The 21063-nt window shown below is 43.9% G+C and overlaps 1 protein-coding gene across 1 annotated transcript; it reads left to right on the top strand.

Annotated features, from left to right (window-relative positions):
• The first annotated feature begins 246 nt into the window (after positions 1-246).
• LOC147456143 (expansin-A1-like) lies at positions 247-1905 on the top strand. The gene is made up of 2 exons (XM_086514714.1): positions 247-568; positions 751-1905. The coding sequence occupies exons 1-2, from the start codon at positions 391-393 to the stop codon at positions 1374-1376; spliced, it is 804 nt and encodes a 267-aa protein (XP_086370840.1). The 5' UTR covers positions 247-390; the 3' UTR covers positions 1377-1905.
• Positions 1906-21063: the final 19158 nt, after the last annotated feature.

The following is a 21063-nucleotide window of genomic DNA, read 5'->3' as shown; positions in this document are numbered from 1 at the left end:
GCCCAGCGGGAGCTTGACGTCGAGACTCGAGAAGGGGTGGGAAGAACCGACGGTCGCAATCGGGAAGAGAAGCAAGCCTTGGTGGCGACAGAGAAAGACCCAAATTTTTTTAAGGTTGATAAGCAAAGTGGTGCATGTGCCCCCGGCCTCAGCCCACTCTCTCCTTTGTTTATCATCTCCCCTGCATGTTACCCCGCTCCAACCTGACAGCAACAGTACCCCCACCCCCCCTTCCCCCTCCCATGGCGCGCTTCTAACTAACTCACCGGCCAAGCCTGCAATCCCTGCACAACCCCTCATTTTGCTTATATATACGTTCTCCCCCATGCGTTTCAAACAGAGCCTCCTCCTCCTCCTCCTTCATCCAAAGCGCAATTGCCCCACACTTACATGGCTTCCCCACTCCACCAGCTCCCTACCCTGCCCACCTTGAATATGTTTGCCGCCCTGCTTCTTTGCATGTCCACCCTCGCCTCCGCCTCTTACAATGGCGCTGGCCAGGCCGGTGGTCAATGGAGCGATGCCCACGCCACTTTCTACGGCGGTAGCGATGCCTCCGGCACCATGGGTAAGCATTAATCCTTGCAAGCAAGCCATACTGGAAACACACACACACGCATACACATGTACACTGCTAAGTACAGGTAATCAGAATGAATATCATTAATGATGAAACCAGATGGTGCATCTGACACCCTTTGATTCATCAATTCCCATTAACTCTCTCATAATTTCTTGTACCTCTTCCAGGTGGTGCTTGTGGCTATGGAGACCTCTACACCTCCGGCTACGGAACTAACACCGCAGCATTGAGCACGGCGCTCTTCAATGCTGGTCTCAGTTGCGGTGCTTGTTTCGAGATCAAATGTAATATTGCCACCGATCCCAAGTGGTGCTTGGCAGGGACCTCTGTAACAATCACTGCCACTAACTTTTGCCCCCCAAATAATGCACTGTCCAGCAATGCTGGTGGTTGGTGCAATCCGCCTCTGGCCCATTTCGACATGGCTCAACCAGCATTTCAGAAGATTGGTGTGTACAGCGGAGGGATTGTCCCCGTCCTCTACCGCCGCGTCCTGTGTACAAAGAAAGGTGGCATACACTTCACCATTAATGGTCACTCTTACTTCAACCTTGTCCTGGTCACCAATGTAGGTGGTGTTGGGGATGTCCAGGCTATCTCCATCAAGGGTGCGCACACCGGGTGGCAACCCATGTCAAGAAATTGGGGGCAAAACTGGCAAAGCAATGCTTATCTTGATGGTCAGAGCTTGTCCTTTCAAGTCACCACAAGCGATGGCCGCACACTCACCTCTTTCGATGCCGCTCCTGCGGATTGGCACTTTGGTCAGACCTTCAGCGGCGAGCAATTTTAGCCATGGTGGCTTATATTGGTGTGTAAAAGGGGTGTGCTATGTGATGATACCTTTATGTGATGATACCAAATACTTATTGACATGAGTGGCATAATCTATTGCACACTCAAAAACCCATGTAGACATGTAGAGGTTTGAATCCTACATTTCGCAGCGAGTTGCCGAGGCAGTGAGCGCTTGTTGCTCTTGGGGTTGCCCGCAGCAGCTGTAAGAGAGAGGATATACTCATAATAGCGAGCCCTTTTGTATGTAGACTGAAGGCTCCTGCTTTGGTACAACTTGTTCAGAGATTTGCCTCATCGTGGAATAAATGGAAGCGGCTAATGCTGTGCTTGTACTGTCTACAGAATCTACAATTAGCCTGGGTTGGCTGGAAATTGTCGTTACTTCGTCCAGTCTCTCTGTCATCTGTAGCATCGACTGTGGATGTAGCAATAATTTTGAAAAAAATATTGGAGGGCAATCTAGGGAGGTTCTCTCTCTCTCTCTCTCTCTCTCTCTCTCTCATTTCAATAATATGGGATCCCTATTCCTTCAAAAAAACAGGCAAGGGGAAGTGTTGCCTTCTATGAGGAAGGGCATATTATCATTTTTCCCTTCTCTACTTACAAAATAATAAAAAATTACGAGTCAATTTTTACATCTGAGTGACATGTATGGTGTAGGGAATACGGCGGCGGCCGGGAATGTTGATTATCGTTTGTGCACGACAATGGTCATGGGAGAGGGGGGGCATCAAGAGTCAAGAGGAGGGGACTATTTAGAGGCCATAAGTGTGCACTGTTGACAAATGTGACAATGCAGGAGTTGCGCATTATGACCATTGAGGTGTCAATAGGGTAAAGGGGCCAATAACGGACCAAAACAAGGCCACCTTAAAATGAAATGGAAAATACTACCAAAATATATGAGAATTGTGATTGGGATAGCATTGGGAATGGCAAGAGCATGATATGATCTATCTTTTAGTATCAATTTCATTGAAAATTGTCAATCCTATTTTCTTCTCGAACTCACAAATTGTGAGTGATAAATGTATTAAAAACAAAAAAAGTTACATAGAAAGCCATGCTCGATCCGAACCATGGCATCAACAACCACCACTCTACCACATCCAATCATACATATCAAATATATCGACTGATGAAAGGATGCCACCCTAAACATCAACTACCATAAAAGAACCTAGGTTGATGAAGGGTGCCACCCCAAAGACCAACTACCATAAAAGAACCTAGGTGGATTCGAGGGTGCCAACGAGGAGTTAGCCCTACCATAACACCTTCCTTGACCACCAAGCCAATGTCGAAGAAATATAATGCCGAGCAAAAGATGCTTGCCAATATCTTTAATTTTATTTTTTCTTTTTCTTTCGTTTGAGCAAGCTAACAGAGTTAGTCATAGTGCCTAAAACATGAACAACATGGTTGACAAGATCAAGTTTGTGATTCTGATCACCTTCAGTATTTGAGATAAGTTGATTGGAATGCATTGTCACTCCCACTGGATTGGCAAGCGACTTTGGTTTATCTTGTGACTACCATCACATATATATATCATGTCTCGGTGTTGGCCTCATCAACAGACGGGCCGTTAGGCGTCACTGGTCCATCTCATCATTTAATCCAGATCATTCAAATTGAATGTCCATCTGTTGGTCCCCATGTTTTAAGTGGCCTTATATTGGCCCCTTTACCCTACTTTCGATGGCTAACTTGCGAGTAACTCATTGGAGGCTCAAGCTATGGATTTAGCGTGCTGACATGTGCAACAATCAACAATTGCAAGCACGAATTTCTCTTAGGAAAGTAGAGTGGATGGAGGGTTGAGATATATTTGCCCCCCTCCCCACCAGTTTGACAGTTCGGTGAAGCATATAAGGAGGCAAGGTGTTTTGTGAATTTTGTTAGTAGGGTTTATATTTACAAGCCTCTTTATAGGTCAACAAACCATTCTTTGGAAACACATGAAGACTAACTATTTAAAGTAGCGTGCCTATCTATACTTCTATCTATACTATATATAATTGAGCTTAAAATTTTCAAAGAAGGAGAGGGCATCCATGTGTCACTCTCTCCTTCATTACAAGAACCTTAGGAAACATTTTGTTTGAAATGTAAATGTGAAGGGTAAGTGACACTCTCAAGGTCATTTGGTTTGAAATTTAAAAGTGAAAAGTAAGTAGCAAGTACTAAGTAAGTAGCAACTACTGTGATGGTAGAAAATGAATTGACTTAGTTTTGACTTTTCAATTCTATCAAAAAGTCACAATATTTAGTACTATATATATAGTATTGTATTATATTATATTATATATATATGTGTGTGTGTGTGTGTCTCTTTATGTGTGTATAATTTAAACTCTTTAACAAGGTCGTAGAGTTTCATTCCACCTTCAATTTTGAAGGGTGATTACTTTTGTTTTTGTAAAGGGTGGCTCTACTTCGTAGCTTGGGAAAATAATGAGCAGCGAGATGTGTCATGCTTCGATAAGTTGGATCGCCTCAAACGTGTGTGTGTGTGTGTGTGTGTGAGAGAGAGAGAGAGAGAGAGAGAGAGAGAGAGAGAGAGAGAGAGACGTCTTCCTTATTTGTTGCAGCTCTGTGTGTGTGTGTATGTGTGTGTGTGTGTGTGTGTGTGTGTGTGTGAGAGAGAGAGAGAGAGAGAGAGAGAGAGAGAGAGGGCCAATCTCATTCAATCCTGTTAAGGAGTGTATGTGTCTACTTCTGTTTGAAAGAGAGAGAGAGAGAGAGAGAGAGAGAGAGAGTGCCATTGGCCTTTGCGCTTGACAGAGAATGCCCCCCCTCCCCCCCCTCCTTCCCCCACCCCCGGCCGTCCCCTCACCAATGAACACAATCCACCACTTACTTCATGTACAACTTCTTAAATGTTGCCGCAACAAGCCTCATGTAGTCTCCTCTATCAACACCCCCGGGACTGCCAAAAGCTAATCTGCCACGAGCCCCACACCCTTATACAACGTCAATCCTCTGTTGTCCAGGATGCAAAGACTCTGGATCCAATACATGTCCCACTCGCCACAAGTGCTTGCTGAGCCACATACTCCTCTATCGCTGCGTGTCTGCCACCCTTGATCCTGACGACCTCATTTTTTGCATGCGGCCCTCCACACCACGAGAGAGAGAGAGAGAGAGAGAGAGAGAGAGAGAGAGAGAGAGAGAGTCCCACATCTGTCTCCACACTTTCTTCATCTTTTTTCGGCCAGTCAGCGGATGCTACAATGTTGAGAGCTCCAACATGACCATCCATGCTTTTTAGCTTCCCAACTTTTCACATCTTGAACTCCTAACATAGGCAAGAAAAAAGGGGTTATGCATGGGGACATGTGGTATTTCCTGCTGCTACAATTCTCACGGCAACGATCGTTCAAGGCGGGTCATCGATTCAATGTTGTGAAAATGTGTCTCAGCTTAATATATTGTTGTTTTCAATTTCAAAAATGCCGGTTGAGGGAAAGGGAAAAAGGAGAAATTTCGCCCCAAAATAGAGAAAAATAGTGTGAAAACCTGCAAAATAAACCTAATTTTCCTCTTGGAAAATTAAACCTAATTCCGCCCCAAAATAGAGAAAAATAGTGTGAAAACCTGCAAAATAAACCTAATTTTCCTCTTGGAAAATTAAAGAAAAGCAATTTGTATCTTTGAAAAAATGATTTTTCCACGAAACTTATGTGATTGCATTGGAGGATGATCATTGCCAGCCAAGGGTATTGGCCTTGGTCTTGGAGTTAGCAATCCTTTTGAGAGGAGAGAGAGAGAGAGAGAGAGAGAGAGAGAGAGAGAGAGAGAGAGAGGAAGAACGCGACATAGATCTATAGAGAGAGAGAGAGACATAGATCTACAGATAGACAACGCACGAGACAAGCTATGTGTGTGCATGTGTGTGTTGTGTATATACATACATACTATACAAAAGCAAGGAGCGATTTCAACCCCTCCTCGCCACGTGGTGCTTTTTTTTCACTTTGGCAGCTTTCAAGCGAGTGACGTGCCCTCTGCACGAGGCGACACAATAGATAGGCATATTAAAGATGTTCAAATCAAAGACAAGAACGAAGACGAAATGGTTGATGAACATGCGAGAGATCCAGCTCCAAAAGACAAGCAAGAGGAAGCTGAGAAGAATAATGCACAAGGTGCGAAGGATCCAACACACTTTGTTGTGACCTCTGCTATCGACAATGATGAGAAGGGCATTCAACAAAGAAATTGTCAAGGCTAGGGACTTGCTACGCGCCATGTGCGAGCCACAAAGGCTCCTAGTACACAGTCATACAACAGACAAGCTCACAAGGGAGAATGGTGTGTCACTCACCTTCCTGCATAGTTGCGAATGAAGGATTCCCGCGCCGAGAAGAAGAGGGAGACACCGCTACGCCGCTCTCAACTGCCTCGCCGCCGTCGTGCCGCCGCAACGCTCGATCACACACACACTCTCACACTCTCTCTCTCTCTCTCTCACACATACACACACACTCACACACACACAAGGAGATGGTGAAGGAGAAGGTGGAGATGGAGCAAGAGCAGCTTCTATTGCACAATGAGAGAATGAGTAAAAATTAGGTTTAGTGGCTTTTATATGAGCTCACCCCATTCACACTTGGGCGCCCATACTTAGCCAACTAACTCCTTGAATATTCCAGTTAGAGTGCGCCTGTCATCGGCAATCACCCTTACCCTGTTCCTATTGGTCCGACAAGCCCGGTACCTGACTCTAAATAATACAACGTTTATAGATCATAGGGTGTCCGTGTGCCGTGAGGGTTAACATGCCCCCCTTCCTGATGTAGATTCCGTCCTCGGAAGCTATCCAGTTGAAGCTCGTTCGTCGAGATGGGAGAGCAGTCGACATGGATGTGCATAGTCTTCTTCAATCACTGCAAAATCAAACAACATTGCCACAGTAATTGCATTCTCATATACAATTAAAAATCATATGCAATAGACAGACAAATTGATTGGTAACAGAATTTTAGACAATTTGTCAGCAATAAACATTAAATTGCAATATAATCAAATGCATAAACAGATGTAAAGGTAAAATATTAAACAAGTCCGGGGTCGCTAATTTAACGGTCAAAAGGCACTAGCGCTCGACAATTAATACCATGGGTAACTTCTCAATTTTTTCTGGTCAATTAAGTTGTTTAATCGCGAGAGCCAAGTGTTTGATGTTCGAGGGCTGACTAGAGGCCATACCTAGAAGACGTTGTAGTTAAGCTACGATAAAAGGAATTTCTCATGAAATCATCGCTTGACTGATTACCTTTTCTTTGACCCCCCAAAGTCTTTTTAAATTGATTCAATTTTGATGTGTGTGCTTATTTTGTATACCTTGGGTTTTTTGCTTTTCAAGGAAAAGCGCCCACACTGGGAACCTCTAGGGCTCTAGTACCATAGGCGATACATGTGAGTGAAGTACCAATTTAAGCAGGGATTTCTCTTCCAGCTTAAAATTTTACATTGTGGCACTTTGATTTTTTTGTTTGTTCATTTTCAGCATTTTAATTTTGTAACTTTGGGGGGTCATATAGCACTGTCACCCTCCCCAGGCTCATCACATTAGTAAACTCCCTTTATAATACTTAAGCTAAAAGTCAATAGGGTTAAGCCCACTAGAAAGCCCTAGTACATTTCATACAATGCTGCCTAAATCGGATTAAGAACCTAAGTAACCATTGCTTATTAGGAAGGCATTCCCCATGGTATTAAGAGAAGATTTCTAATACCTAGCTTGGTCAAACTAGCTTAGTCGGACTGCTTGATTTTTAAACCTAGACAAGTGATTATGACAAAACATTACATTGAATTAAATGTTTGATACTAAGCAAATGCGTTGAATATTATGCTACCAATCACAATCAAAGCAGACAAACATGGATGCAAAAAGATAAGGGCAATGCTAATGGACATAAAACACTTGTTTGTGTTGATGGTCGCGCTTGATTTGAAGTGTGAACGAAAGAAAGGTTTCATGAAGGTCCAAATCCTATCAATAGCAACACGCTCCTGTACACACTTAGAAACAAAAGGAATACCTCCAGAAGGCACATTAGTGGGAAAAGGTACCAACACTTATTGAACACAACAAAAAACATAAGGAATCCTAACCTAATTATTTGCACTCCCCCTAAAGAGTCAAGGGAATAGGATATTGTAGAGGTTGGGGGGAAACCCTAAGGCTAAACCCCTATCCTCGTCGTCGAGATAAACAAAGTCATCATCCATTAGACCATATATGTCATCCGTGTAGTCATGTAAATTTTCTTCTTCATCATAGGTGCCCATGTTTACTAAGAAGGTCACTAGACGCCTATAGTCATCTTGGTCAAAAGGGTAGGCTTGTGCAATGGGAGAAACGCTCTCTACTAAGTATGGATTAGACGTGGTCAAGATATGTATCAGCCATTCTAACTCCTCAAAATTCCTCTCACATGCTAGCGTACCTATCAAATCCCATTCACATGCAAGCACTGGAAAGACCATGTGAAATATTTGTGAAAAGTAACGAGGGTACCTCTCACCCAAGGCAGAAGTGGATGACTCTAGCGTACTAGCCATATCTGTACACGCAAATAGATGATGGTTAGAGTGCAAATATTACAAGGGTCGTGTTATTGTTCATAATTTGTTTTTATGATTTGTGTGATGGCTCTTGCTCTTTTACTTTTTTATTTTGTTTTTGTGAGTATAAGGCTTTATATATACATTCCCTAGGATTGGAGATTAAGGGGTCAGGGAGAAAGGGTTGAGAGGGAAGCAAGTGAATGATGGATGTCCACAAACACTCCCCCCTTCCTTGGGTAGATCATACCGTTTGAAATGAGCTTATCACCCTTTGAAACCAATTGTTCTAGTTGGTAATAGGTGAGGATTTTTGCCAGTAGTTTTGTATTACCCTAGGTGCCTCGTCAAGTTGCAAGGGTGGTAAGGTACTCTCCCAGGATCGAACTTGAAGTGGTTTATCAGGTGATTCTTCAACACTGGGAGGTGTGGATTCTTTTGTAGCTTCATTGAGGTCCATTACTATAGATGGAGGCTGTGTAGAAGCTTTTACCTCTATGGATGTATTACATGAGGAGCTAGAAGCTTCATGGAACTCCCCCCTTCCTGAGCTAGGTGGAATAAATTGTGTTTGCCTTGGAGCCCAAACTAGCTCTGGACTAGGTGTGTAGCATTCTGTGATCTTTCCCTTCCCACGGTCTGCCATTGGCTTTAGCGTTACAATGTTTGACTCATATGAGTTTGTTGTCGATAGGGAAGGACATATCTTACGTTTAGGTACCCAAATTTGCTCATTTCGATCATAGTATCCTTGGGCTTTTAATAGTCGTTTAGGAATCCAGCGCCACGTTTTCTTACATTTCTTGGAGCGAGTGGGATGTTTCTTACGAGGCTTCCGTTTTTTAGAATCAGCCATGGTCAGCCATGGTTTTTTAGCATCAGTCTTGGGTTTTATTTCCTTAGGTAATATCTCAGGGACTATGGCTTGAGTGGTAGGGATAAGAGTTGGTTTTTGCGTTGTGACACCCCCAGTCCCCCAATCAATAGTGCATTTGGTGGCTATCATCCACTTGCGTCCTAGGTTTATATTACCCTCCATAGTTCCAATAGGCATGACCAAAAAGTCTTGAGCTACAATTCCATTGTCATAACTGACAGAAGTGTGCCAGATTCCAAAAACCGTAGTTTTTTTCTTGTTGACACCCTTGACTTGGATAATACTCTCAGATAGAGGTGGCTTCCCTAACTGACACCACACCCCATAGGATAGCAGATTATATTTAGCACCCGTGTCCAATAAGGGGTTATATAGCACTTTTCCATAGGCACTATTTAACTCAATAGGGTATCGTAGAGGTGTGTCAGAGTCCAACCAATCCTCTTCGATTTCCACGTGGAATGCATTTGTGACTCCAAGGTTAGCCTCTCTTTTTTGTCTTATACGTTGTTGTCGCTCCTTAGCCTCAGCTTGAGCTTGTATCTTCTTTAACTCGGTTTGTGCTTTGGCGGCCTTCTTTTGATGAATGGCCCGTAGTTCTTCTTGGCTTAAAGGATCATAATATCTTTTGAATTTACTCCCATTGAGGAATCCAATGGTTTCAACTCCATCAAGAGTTTCCACACGAAGGGTACCTTGTGGGGTAATTTCACATACTCTATATGGTCCTTTACCAACATATTTCAACTTTTTCTTCTCTTTACGTACTCCATACATAAGGACTTTATCACCAACTTTGATGTTCTTGTCCTTCACATGGCGATCAAACCACTTCTTTCTCCTATCCTTTTCCACAAGAGCATTTTGCACAGCCAAATGTCTCTCTTCATCTAGTTTTTCTAAGATATACAAACGCTCGGTTAAGGGGTTACCATTCCATCCTTCTTGAGAAGCTACCCTAAGACTAGGAATGACAAACTCCCAAGGCATAACCGCTTCTTGGCCGTATACCATTTTGAATGGCGTACAATTAATAGCCACTTTATAAGCAGTACGATAAGCCCATAGAGCAGATGTCAACTTCAAATCCCAATCAGTGCGATGAGCTTCTACCGTCTTGGTTAAAATAGAGATTAGAGTCTTGTTGGTGCTCTCGGCTTGTCCATTAGCTTGCGGGTAATAAGGTGTAGACTTATGGTGGGATATCATAAAGGTCGTGGTAAGCTCTCTTATTACCTCATTTATAAAATGGGTACTATTATCACTAACAATTTCAAAAGGGCAACCAAATCTTGTGATAATGTTCTCAAAAAGAAACTTAGCTGTTGTCCTCGCGTCAGCTTTTTGTGAAGCCTTAGCTTCAGCCCACTTTGTTACATAGTCCGTAGCAACTAGAATATATCGAGATTGAGTGTTACGAGGTGCGGGACTAATTGGACCTACAAAGTCTAAGCCCCATTTTTCAAATGGTTGGGTTACTTTAATAGGATGTAAGGACATTCTGTCTTTGCGCTGTGTGGTCTTGTAACGTTGGCACTCATCACACCCTTTTGTAAAAAGTGATGCATCCTTAAATAAAGTTGGCCACCAATAGCCTGATTGCAGCACCTTTCTAGCAGTCAGGTCTTCTGAAAAATGTCCTCCTGCTATGCCCATATGTGCTTCTTGCAAGATATACAAATATTCATCCTCGCGGGCACAACACCTAAGAATATCGTCCTTGCCTAGTCTATACAGAGTTCCGGCAATCAAACAATAGGGTTCACATTCTTTGACTAGCCTTCGAGCGATATCCTTACGAAGTTCCTTGGGTGGAAAACCATTAACGAAAAAGTTAACAATGTTCTCACTCCATTCAAGCATAGTCTCAACTATGAATAGGGAAGTATCGGGTAATTCATCATCAACTCCTGTAGGGGCTTCACCATTGGGTATGCGAGACAAATGATCAGCCATGACGTGCCTTTTACCGGGTCTCACTACAATCGTGAAATCAAACTCTAGAAGAATTAACAACCATCGTGTGATTCTTCCTGTGGAGCATGGCTTGTTTACGAGATACAGCAACGCTTGATGATCCACAGAAAATACAAACTTGTTTGCCAGAAGGTAGTAGCGAAATTTCTTTACTGCATAAACCATTGCTAAACCTTCTTGCTCTGTAGTGGTGTAGTTTCTTTCAGCATCGTTCAATTGACGGCTTGCAAAGCTAATGGGATAGTCCAATTTATGTTCTCCTGGTTGAGTGAGAACACACCCAATAGCAAAGTTTGATGCATCAATATGCACATGGAAAATGATATCCCAGTTAGGTGTCCTTAAAATCGGAGCACTTGCTAGTGTTTTCTTCAATTGTTCATAGGCCTGGTCACACTCTTCATTCCATTTAAATTCAATGAGAAGCTTGTACAAAGGACGTGCTATCTCAACGAAAAATAAAATAAACCGTCGATAATAACCCACGTGTCCCATGAACCTTTGAACTCCCTTGTAATTGGTTGGTGGTGGTAACTCTAGAATCACTTTAATTTTGCTCTCATCGGTTGAGATACCATTCTTAGATACTATATGCCCTAAAATAACTCCATGCTTGACCCAAAATTGGCATTTGAATGGGTTCAATGAGATACGATATAACCTACACTTTTCAAACACCTTCCGCAAACATGATAGATGTTCTTTCCAAGAAGAGTAAACACAAAGGTCGTCTAAGAAAGCTTCACAAAACTCTCTCAAATATTCTTTAAAAGCAGTGTTTATTAATCATTGGAATGTAGCAGGGGCATTTGTTAAGCCAAAAGCCATCACACGAAATGCAAACATGCCAAATTCTGTGATGAAGGCAGTTTTAGCTTGGTCCTCTAGCGCTATCGTGATTTGGTTGTAGCCTGAGTACCCATCTAGAAAGCTATAAGCTTCCTTGCCTGCAACTCTTTCGAGTACATGTTCGGAATATGGTAGGGGGTAATGGTCTCTTCTAGTAGCTGCATTAACTTTTTTGAGGTCCACGCACACCCTGAGTTTCCCATTCTTTTTTGGCACGATAACTATTGGAGACACCCATTCAGAGTGTTCAATAGGATATATGAACCCACATTTGATAAGCTTTTCTACTTCTTCTTGAATGATCCTTGCGTACTTAGGATTCATCGGGTAGGGTCTTTGTTGTACGGGCTTCGCAGTACTAATCATAGGGATTGTATGTTGGACCACAGAAGGTGGAACACCTTTCATATCATGGTATGTCCAAGCGAATATGTCCTTGAATTCCTTGAGAAGCTCTTTGAGGACCGCCTCTTCAACTTCTGTGAGGTCTTGGGCAATAAAAATAGGTTTTGATTCTTCACCGGGGTCGGCTAATTCTATTTCTTTAACTATTGCCGGACCATCATAGATTCCATTATTCCCATCGATAGGTATTCTTTGGGCTTTTGTGTACACAACCTTTGCTTCCCCTGTGGTGTAAGATTTGAAATGTTCTGGTGCAGGATGCAAGTCTGTGGATTCTGGTTGTGCTTTGGTCTGTGCTTCCATTTCTGCTTTCTTGTGTTGTCGAGCTAACTCTTGGTTTTGACGCCTCCTTGTAGTGCGGCTCAACTTTGGCTTGTCTATGATCTCTAATTGGGCTATGTCATGGGGTCGTGGTCTACACCACATAACATTTTGGAGATATTCACCCCAATCGTCTACCAATTTACGATGAGCATCACATGCTCCTATATAACTGAGCCATTCTGCTGAGGATCTCTTCTTTTTTATCCTAGCACGTACATTGGCTCGATATCGATGCCTCTTAAAGTTTTTCTTTTTCTTATTTGAGACCTGCTTTTGATTTGCATTTAGATCTGGCTCACTAAAGGAGTCCTCGTTGGTGTCCTCTTCACTCTCGGAGGAGCTATCATCGGTTGATGTGCTCGGTCCTTCCGAATGTTTTGACTATGAACTTGCTCCACTCTCTAATTCACGAGATTCAGAATCCGTTTCACTCTGGGAGTCCGTGTCTGAGTCGTGTTGGTCAAAGTCTTCTATTGAGCTATCGGTGTCACTGTCAGATTGGTCTACAATTGCCTTGCCCTTAGAAGATGCATGTATGGCACTTATCATGTTCAGAGGTGAAATTTGTGGTACCTCTTCCCCCTCTGGTGTGACCCAAGTGGTTCCTCTATTTCCCCAGGTATCTATGGTTGCAGCTAGGTGTACCCAGTCTACGTTGTCTGATTCCGTCATACCCGGTTACACATCCATGTAAGGAGAATCTTGGCCAATGTCTATATCCTTCTTACAAGTGTAACAATATTGTAGTGGGGCCGAGTGAACTGTGGTGTCAGAGCGATGATCAATAATGGTTTTACTCCCTAAGGGGTGTACCTTACCAGTCACCAAATCCACTCTAAGGACAGAGTCTTGGAATTGCAAATAGACATGATTTTTAGACCAATCGTGAACCATTTGTGCTTCCCTCATGAATGGTCGTCCTAAAATCATTTCATATGACATAAGGTGTTTAGAGAAATCCATTACAATGAACGTATGTCGTACCTTGTGTCCTAGAACTTTGATGTTAAGATCCTTGAGCATCCCCATAGGTTTGGCTATGGTACCATTTGCCATCTTTACCACAATGTTAGTAACACTGAGGCGGGTTTTTCCCATGGATTCCCAACAATCTTTTGTAACGATGCTAACTCCCGCACCACCATCAAGAATTCCCTTTATAGTTAATCCCTTGGTAGTGATGGGTAGGGTCACATTTGACTCGTCGCCTTCAAAATACTGCCCTAATTCGTTAATGGGTACCTCGATCACAGACTCGTGTCAATCTAAGTCAAGTGATTGCACATGATTTTCCTCGTCAATCATAATCGAGTCAGGCCTACTTGGTTGCGCAAACTGCGGATGATCCCGTTTGTAGCTCTCCGTTAAGGATTGCTCGAAGTGCAAGGAATAACTCAGGATCTCCATACAGCTTTGCTATGATCGTGGTTCGGACCTCAGAAGACATGAAGTTCACTAGTTTGGCAACATTCATTGGCATTTTGAAGGGTGTAGGTCCTTGACTAGGAACTGGGAGGATGGAATCTCATATTCCTCAATGGGATCAGGTATTCCTTCATTAAACATCCTTTCCAACAAGAAAGGTGTATGCTCACTTTCTGATGTCCCGTCCTCACTCCCTTCTTGGATGATACTAGATATGGCTAACGGTCTATGGTTCATGTGGGGTGGATGAACTTGCGTGGGAAACACTGTGTCATGAATTCTGACATGCATGGGTTCTGGTTCTAGTTTCCTTTGAGTCTCCTCCACTAAACCTCTTAGATGTTTCACCTGCTCAATCTCGTCTACTGGGTTTGGGTACGTCCCAATCTTCTTTTTACGATTCTTCCCTTTTTGCCCCTGTGGTTTATCTTGGGGGTCTTGGATTGGATTTCAAAACACTTGTGGTGTTTTCAGAGGCTCTTTATGGTTTTCTCTTATTCGGTTTTCATTTGGTTCCATGTTACGGTTTTCTTTGTCGGTCTTTCCCTTTGTGGTATTGGTTCTAGTCTCCATTGTCTCGATTGAATCTGAATCATCCTCGAGGTCATTCATATACACGGGGTCATCTCCTGTTCCTATGTTTGTTTTGGAACTTGGCTTTGAATTTCCCGTATTCTGTGACCTCTTCCTTCGTGTCTTCTTTTTCTTTGCTTGGATAACTGACACGGTATCTCTCTCTTCGAGGATATGGCCTGGCCCTTGAAGCATGGACCGTGTAATCGCATAAGCGGGTGCGACAGGTGGTATTGGCGATGTCACACTAGCAATTTCGACCAAATTTAGGGGTGTGATTTTAGGCGCATTTGGGTTATAGGGGCATTGGGCAATCAAGTGATCTATGCCACAACGATTACATGTGCGTATTGGCATTGCAGACGTGCTTCCTTGATTCATTTGCATCTGTGAAGCATTCTTTTGCAGCCTAATAGGGCACTCCGCTGCCCGATGTGGTCCACCACACTCGTAGCATTGAAGAGGTGGCAGCAGCTTGATAAACCGGCTTGACTTGCCCCCAACAATCTTCCATGTAGTATATAGGACACTCTTCCAATATATCGATTCCGTAGGCAATACTAGTGTCTATTTCCTCCTCACAGCCATCTGCATAAGCATTAGATGGCTCGCAACCCACTTGGTTCATAGGGGCGACTCTTGGATGCGGGGGCTGCGGTCCTAGCACAGGAGGTGGTAGCGGTGTAGCTTGTACAACATTTTGAGATCTAGGGACCATGTGTTGCGGTAGTTGCTCAACAGGTGGAGCAGGCATCAGTACAGGAGCTCGAGGTGCATCCGTCTAGGCTACAGGTGGTCTATTTGCCATCATACGTTTGATCATTAAACAATTCTTATCTTGGTGACCATACCTACCACATGCGTTGCAAGTTCCATTAAATTTTACTCTAAAGGTAGGGCACTTACTAGTGCTATGTGGACCCAAGCAAATGGAACACCATTGTTGCTCCCTTCTTGGATACATGTGACTATTTTGAGGGGGTCGATTATCCTTAAGAGACTCTTGGATTGCCTTGGTGAGGTCTGTCAAGAATGTCTCAAATACCTTTGGCTCATTGGAAATGGGCTTTGCAGTCATGGGTTCATACTCAATGGCTTGTGAGCTAGTGGATCTCGTGTCAGTAGACACCCTCATGCCTGCTATCATCAAGTTGTCCTCTAATTGGATTGCATTGGCAGTGACATCTTCCCAGGTTGTGATACCTCTAATCACTAGTCCATTATAGATTCCTTCATTCCTCAACCCTCGAATGAATCGATCAAGCAGTTGGTTATTGTTGAAGCGCTCATTTACAGGGCAGCGAGAGTTTAAGTGCTTTAGACGACTAATGAAGTCCCTTACTGACTCTCCTTCCTTACGTTCAGCCTTTTGTAGCTGAGATGCTACACCCCAAAGCACACCTTCTCGTATGTACTCCTTTAGAAACAACCTTCGAAGGGTAAGGTAGATTGTTTTCTCCTCCACCCTTAGGGTTCTATACCAATCTCCAGCCTTCCCACTTAATGTCAAGCTTAAGGCATTGCACTTATGTAGTTCGTTGCGTTCCCCCAAGGAATCACATACTTGTTCAAACACTTCAATGTGTTTTATAGCATCTTCGTCCCCATTGCATTTTTGCGTGAGTTTGGCAATTTGTACCGCCTTACTTCTAGGCTCTCTATCAGATGCATGACGCATATTTTCCGTGATAGATCGACCTATGGTTTGAGAAAACGCTGCCAAGTCACCTATGTGAGGAGGCAGGGCCGGTGGAGGTACTCTTGGAATCATATGTGGGAGAGGGATGGGTACCGGTCTTGGCATAAGTGTGGATGATGCAGGATATGGAACATAACCAGGCATAGGTCCACTCGGATAAGGGCTAGGGAGCGGCACTCGAGGAGCATAAACAAGTGGTACAATTGGAGGTGTGGGGGCCATGTGTGCATAAGGGGCTAGAGGCACATACGGTAGAGGCCCCATATTAGGTACTACGACACTAGGTAGTGGCACTGCGGTAACCGTAGATGTCATCGGTACATTCTCTGTCAGGCTTATCCCTGGAGTGAGCATTGTGTTTTCCTTAATAGAGGGTTGAGCCAAGTTAGGGAAGCTAAAGTTGTCGCTCGGAGGCTCAGATTGCATAGAGACCCCAGGTGAAATGACGTAATATGGGTCCATGGGGCTCATTAGAGGAGTCTCCATTTGTGATAAAGTACGCTGTTGAGCCTTGCTCGTATCCAGAAATCTCATGGGGCCAGTTGAGAGTATATTTACCCCTCGGTTTTGCCTTTCTGATTGAATAATGCCATGGATAACATTACAGATCATTTTCTGTTGATCTTCGATGCTCGTGGCACTAGAGGTGGATTGTACAATCTCTATCCATCCTACATGGTAGGCGTGGCCAGAGTGTAGATCCGTCAACACCTCAGTGTGGAGGTCGTATGTCCAATGATAATTAATGAACAATCCTTCTAGAGTCGACGTGTTAACGGTTTCTTGTGAGGTAGAAGCAATGTTGCTCCCCGTGGTTTTACTTGTCACCAACGGTACTCTAGAGGGAACTTCTGAAGGAGGCAGCTCAACAGGGCCTTCTTGGTAAGAAGTTGGCAGGATATCCACATGGACACTCTTTGGGGGTGTGGGGTCCACGTGCGATGTGAAAGGAGAGTCCACTTCCCCACCCCCTTCGTGTGCTTCATTTGCATCAGGTTCCGAGCGAGTAGCTCTACCTAATGTTTCCATGAAATGGCTAAACATACTAGTACTAGGCTGTGGAGCTTCGGGAGGTGCATGGCCTTCTCTCTCAGTGTTTTGGGTAGGGTATGCTTCCATGATTTCTGAGTCGGAGGAGGAATCACTAGCGGCTATTTTAGGGTCTTGGGTGGTGCTACCTTGTGTCCCCGTTGAGGGTCTAGAGCCTATCGTGGATGGGTAATGGGTGTCCGTATGAACAGAGGCACCCTCAATATGCTCGTGTTCTAGCACCCGCCCAGAGCATAAGCGCATGTGCTTTTGATACCCTAAGGTGTCAAAAAGCTGCTCTAGGAGGCCTTGTGACTAGTTTTTTGCGTGTTTTTTGTTTGTTTTTTTGCTAGATTTTTTAGAGCGTGTCGTGGAATGGGCCGTGTGATAGCTCGAAACGAGCGTATCGCTAGGAGGGACGCGTTGTGCTTTACAGCCCACCGTTTGGTTCTATTTTGCTCCAGAAAAGCCCGAAACAGTCTTTTCCTAGCTGGGGAACTAGGCTCCAAATAGCAAGTCTAAGGGTGCAAGTGGGAAGAGAAGGGAGGAGAGTGGAGGACTTGTCCCACATGCTCTCATTCCCTCTTGAGGGGATAGGGTATATATATAAGAGTGAGTCTAGAATATATCATAAGACTGAGGACTGAGGCCTGGGCTTGGGCTTGGGCTTGGGCTTAAATATTTTATAACCTCCCCCTCACTCACGTTTTTATTTTTCGATTTTTTTCCCACCTACCTACTGACCTGCTAATCAGTGGTTCACCTAATTACTCACCTGCTTAATTAACTGTGCACCTAACTGTGCACAAACCAGAAAATGCAAAAAATTGAAACTTGACAAAACTGTGCAGTGCAAACCAGAAAACGCAGAAACGCAAGAAATGCTAACGGTGTAAGCTGAAATCTAAGCTTAATAGAACTAGCAAAACAGAGCTTAACAGAACATAGAAAACTTGCATGCAGTCAACAACATTGTGTCTTTCTCTACTATTTTTGCATAACAACAATGATCAAACTTAAGCCGCGCCTTTCCTACATAAAAAATAGCTTCAATACAATTTACAGGTCGCCATTGGAGCTTCACGCGCAGCAGCTCCCCGGCAGAGGCGCCAAAAATGTCAAGGCTAGGGACTTGCTACGCGCCATGTGCGAGCCACAAAGGCTCTTAGCACACAGTCATACAACAGACAAGCTCACAAGGGAGAATGGTGTGTCACTCACCTTCCTGCGTAGTTGCGAATGAAGGATTCCCGCGCCGCGAAGAAGAGGGAGACACCGCTACGCCGCGCTCAACCGCCTCGCCGCCGTCGTGCCGCCGCAACGCTCGATCACACACACACTCTCACACTCTCTCTCTCTCTCTCTCACACGTACACACACACACACAAGGAGATGGTGAAGGAGAAGGTGGAGATGGAGCAAGAGCAGCTTCTATTGCACAATGAGAGAATGAGTAAAAATTAGGTTTAGTGGCTTTTATATGAGCTCACCCCATTCACACTTGGGCGCCCATACTTAGCCAACTAACTCCTTGAATATTCCAGTTAGAGTGCGCCTGTCATCGGCGATCACCCTTACCCTGTTCCTATTGGTCCGACAAGCCCGATACCTGACTCTAAATAATACAACGTTTATAGATCATAGGGTGTCCGTGTGCCATGAGGGTTAACAGAAATATTGTGTTCGTATTTTACGCTTATGTCGCAACGGTCGTCACCTTGCTCGCCTTCTTTATGATTCTCATCTTGAGCATCATCGCGTTAGAGAGAGAGAGAGAGAGAGAGAGAGAGAGAGAGAGAGAGAGAGAGAGAGAGAGAGAGAGAGAGAGAGAGTAAAGTTTGGGGCATGTGGGGCTCTTGCACCGAGCAAATCAGAGTGTTCAGAGCACAGGAGGTCTACCAAGGAGCCCGAGAGAGAGAGAGAGAGAGAGAGAGAGAGAGAGAGAGAGAGAGAGAGAGAGAGAGAGAGAGAGAGAGAGAGAGAGAGAGAGAGAGAGAGAGAGAGGGAGGGAGGGAGAGCGAGACAAAGAGCTATATGTATATAGCTCTCTATCTTGATGCAGCTTCCATCAATGTCTGGATGACCCTCGCAGTCGTGGGCATCTGGATCTCCCAAGCTCAGTGGCACTATCAGTCAGGGTACCTTTGGTACATGCGGACTCTGAAGTCTGTTGTGATGCCTGCTCATGTTAATGTGCATATATAGTTTAAAGAAATCAGCGATCTCCCTCTGTGAATGTCTCCTACTGTCTAGTCTCCTCGAGAGGCTCTCCCTATGACTGCACACCTCCAATAAAAATAGTCCAAGTCTGATCTTGGTATCTCATAACTTCGGCCAGTGGTCCTATGCTTATGGTCTGTTCGTATTTTTTTTGTGATCTTTCATATGGTTGGGATCTGCCTCCCCCCCTGTTTGGGAGGTTCTTTTTGTTATTGGTGCTATTTGGTTGTATCCCTAAAGGTTGTCTACAGACTAGGAATGAAAGGGTCTGTTGAAAAGGTGCCATGCCTTGGTGTGAGCCTGGCTTATTTGTAAATTTCTTGGTTCAATTCAATTCTCACTCACAATTTGTGAGTTTTGAAAAAAAGAAGAAGAAAATCATCCTTCTTTAAGGAAGGGGAATAAAATGGGTGACTTCCACTTGAATGAGAGTACATTAAGATGCCTATCTCGTTTAGAAAATACTAGTATGTGACCCGCGCGTTGCCGCGGCTACATGTGCGTCAATTGAAAAAACCATTGTTCTCCCTCCCTTCACACAGGGAGAGAAAATGTGGGAAAATGCCTATGATTCTCATGTGAGCTTTTACATCTCTTTAATACGCTTGTGAATCAACCACCACTATAACTACTTTCTAGATGACAATGTATGACAACACACAAGGTCTAATTGCCCTCCACATTCACATCAACCAAGCACAAATCTATCTTTTGGATCAACACTATGTCTACCTTTTCGAGTGTAAGATTGAACAACTAATGAACTGTAGTTACTCTCCACATTCTTGTGGATTGACCAAGGACAAATCTCATTCTAGTTGGTCATGCCAAGCTCCAACATACTCCTCCCAATCATGGAAAGTTTGTCCCTCCCCCCTCCTTCTCTGTGTGTGTGTGTGTGTGTTTTGAGTTCAAGAATGATTAGGTCAGTTTGGGGTCTCTTGGGAATGAGTTAAGTAATGGGCTCCCTTCATATGATGTATTGTCTTAACATCCTATGTTTCTCTCTAAGGAGGCAAAAATTTTGTGATTAGGCTAGAGATGTCCCCTCACACAATTGATATGGGACTCTGGTGAGTGGTAGTGGCCCTCTAAATAGACTAATAGAGAGCTGGTATCCTTCTTTGGATATAGTGTTTGCATTGAACGACGATATTTAGATGCATTAGCATCCCCTTTCACCATCCTTACCAATCAAGGCATTGGTCATGATAGCAACTCTCCCATGCTTCTCTTGTGTAGTTTTGGTCTTGCATTTGGGGCATCACAGTCATCAACTGCTATTTGTTGGCACTTAGGATGTATGTACCAGCCATGACCCAACATGCCAACATTACACCACATAGTAGTAGAAGAAACTTTGTCATTGGTATGCACAACTAATTTGGTGAGCAGTGTGTCGTTTGCTTCTCAAAGGCACCATTCATAATGGGTGTGTGACCTGGGGATAATTGCACGGCTATAGCAACTTTGTCTCTATATGTAAGTAAATTTCAAAATTTACAGGTTGGATTGCACTCAATCTAGCTAGCATGTACACTTGCATCTACCAAGACTCGTCGCATGGATGTTGAGGTCTTTTGCAATTGACCATAAGCAAGCTAGTAATATAAGGCGCATATGGTTTGTTTGTGTACATTTGAGCACCATTGGCATCTTGAAATGTGAGGGCAATGAAAGCAGAAAATTTCACTCAATCGTTTCTCTTTGCAAGAGTTTTGG

This window comes from Adiantum capillus-veneris, chromosome 6 (genome assembly GCF_014529385.1).
Source record: "Adiantum capillus-veneris isolate H3 chromosome 6, ASM1452938v2, whole genome shotgun sequence".
Lineage (NCBI taxonomy): Eukaryota > Viridiplantae > Streptophyta > Polypodiopsida > Polypodiales > Pteridaceae > Adiantum > Adiantum capillus-veneris.
Note: the sequence above shows the minus strand (reverse complement) of the source record. Positions and strands in the feature narration are given on the sequence as shown.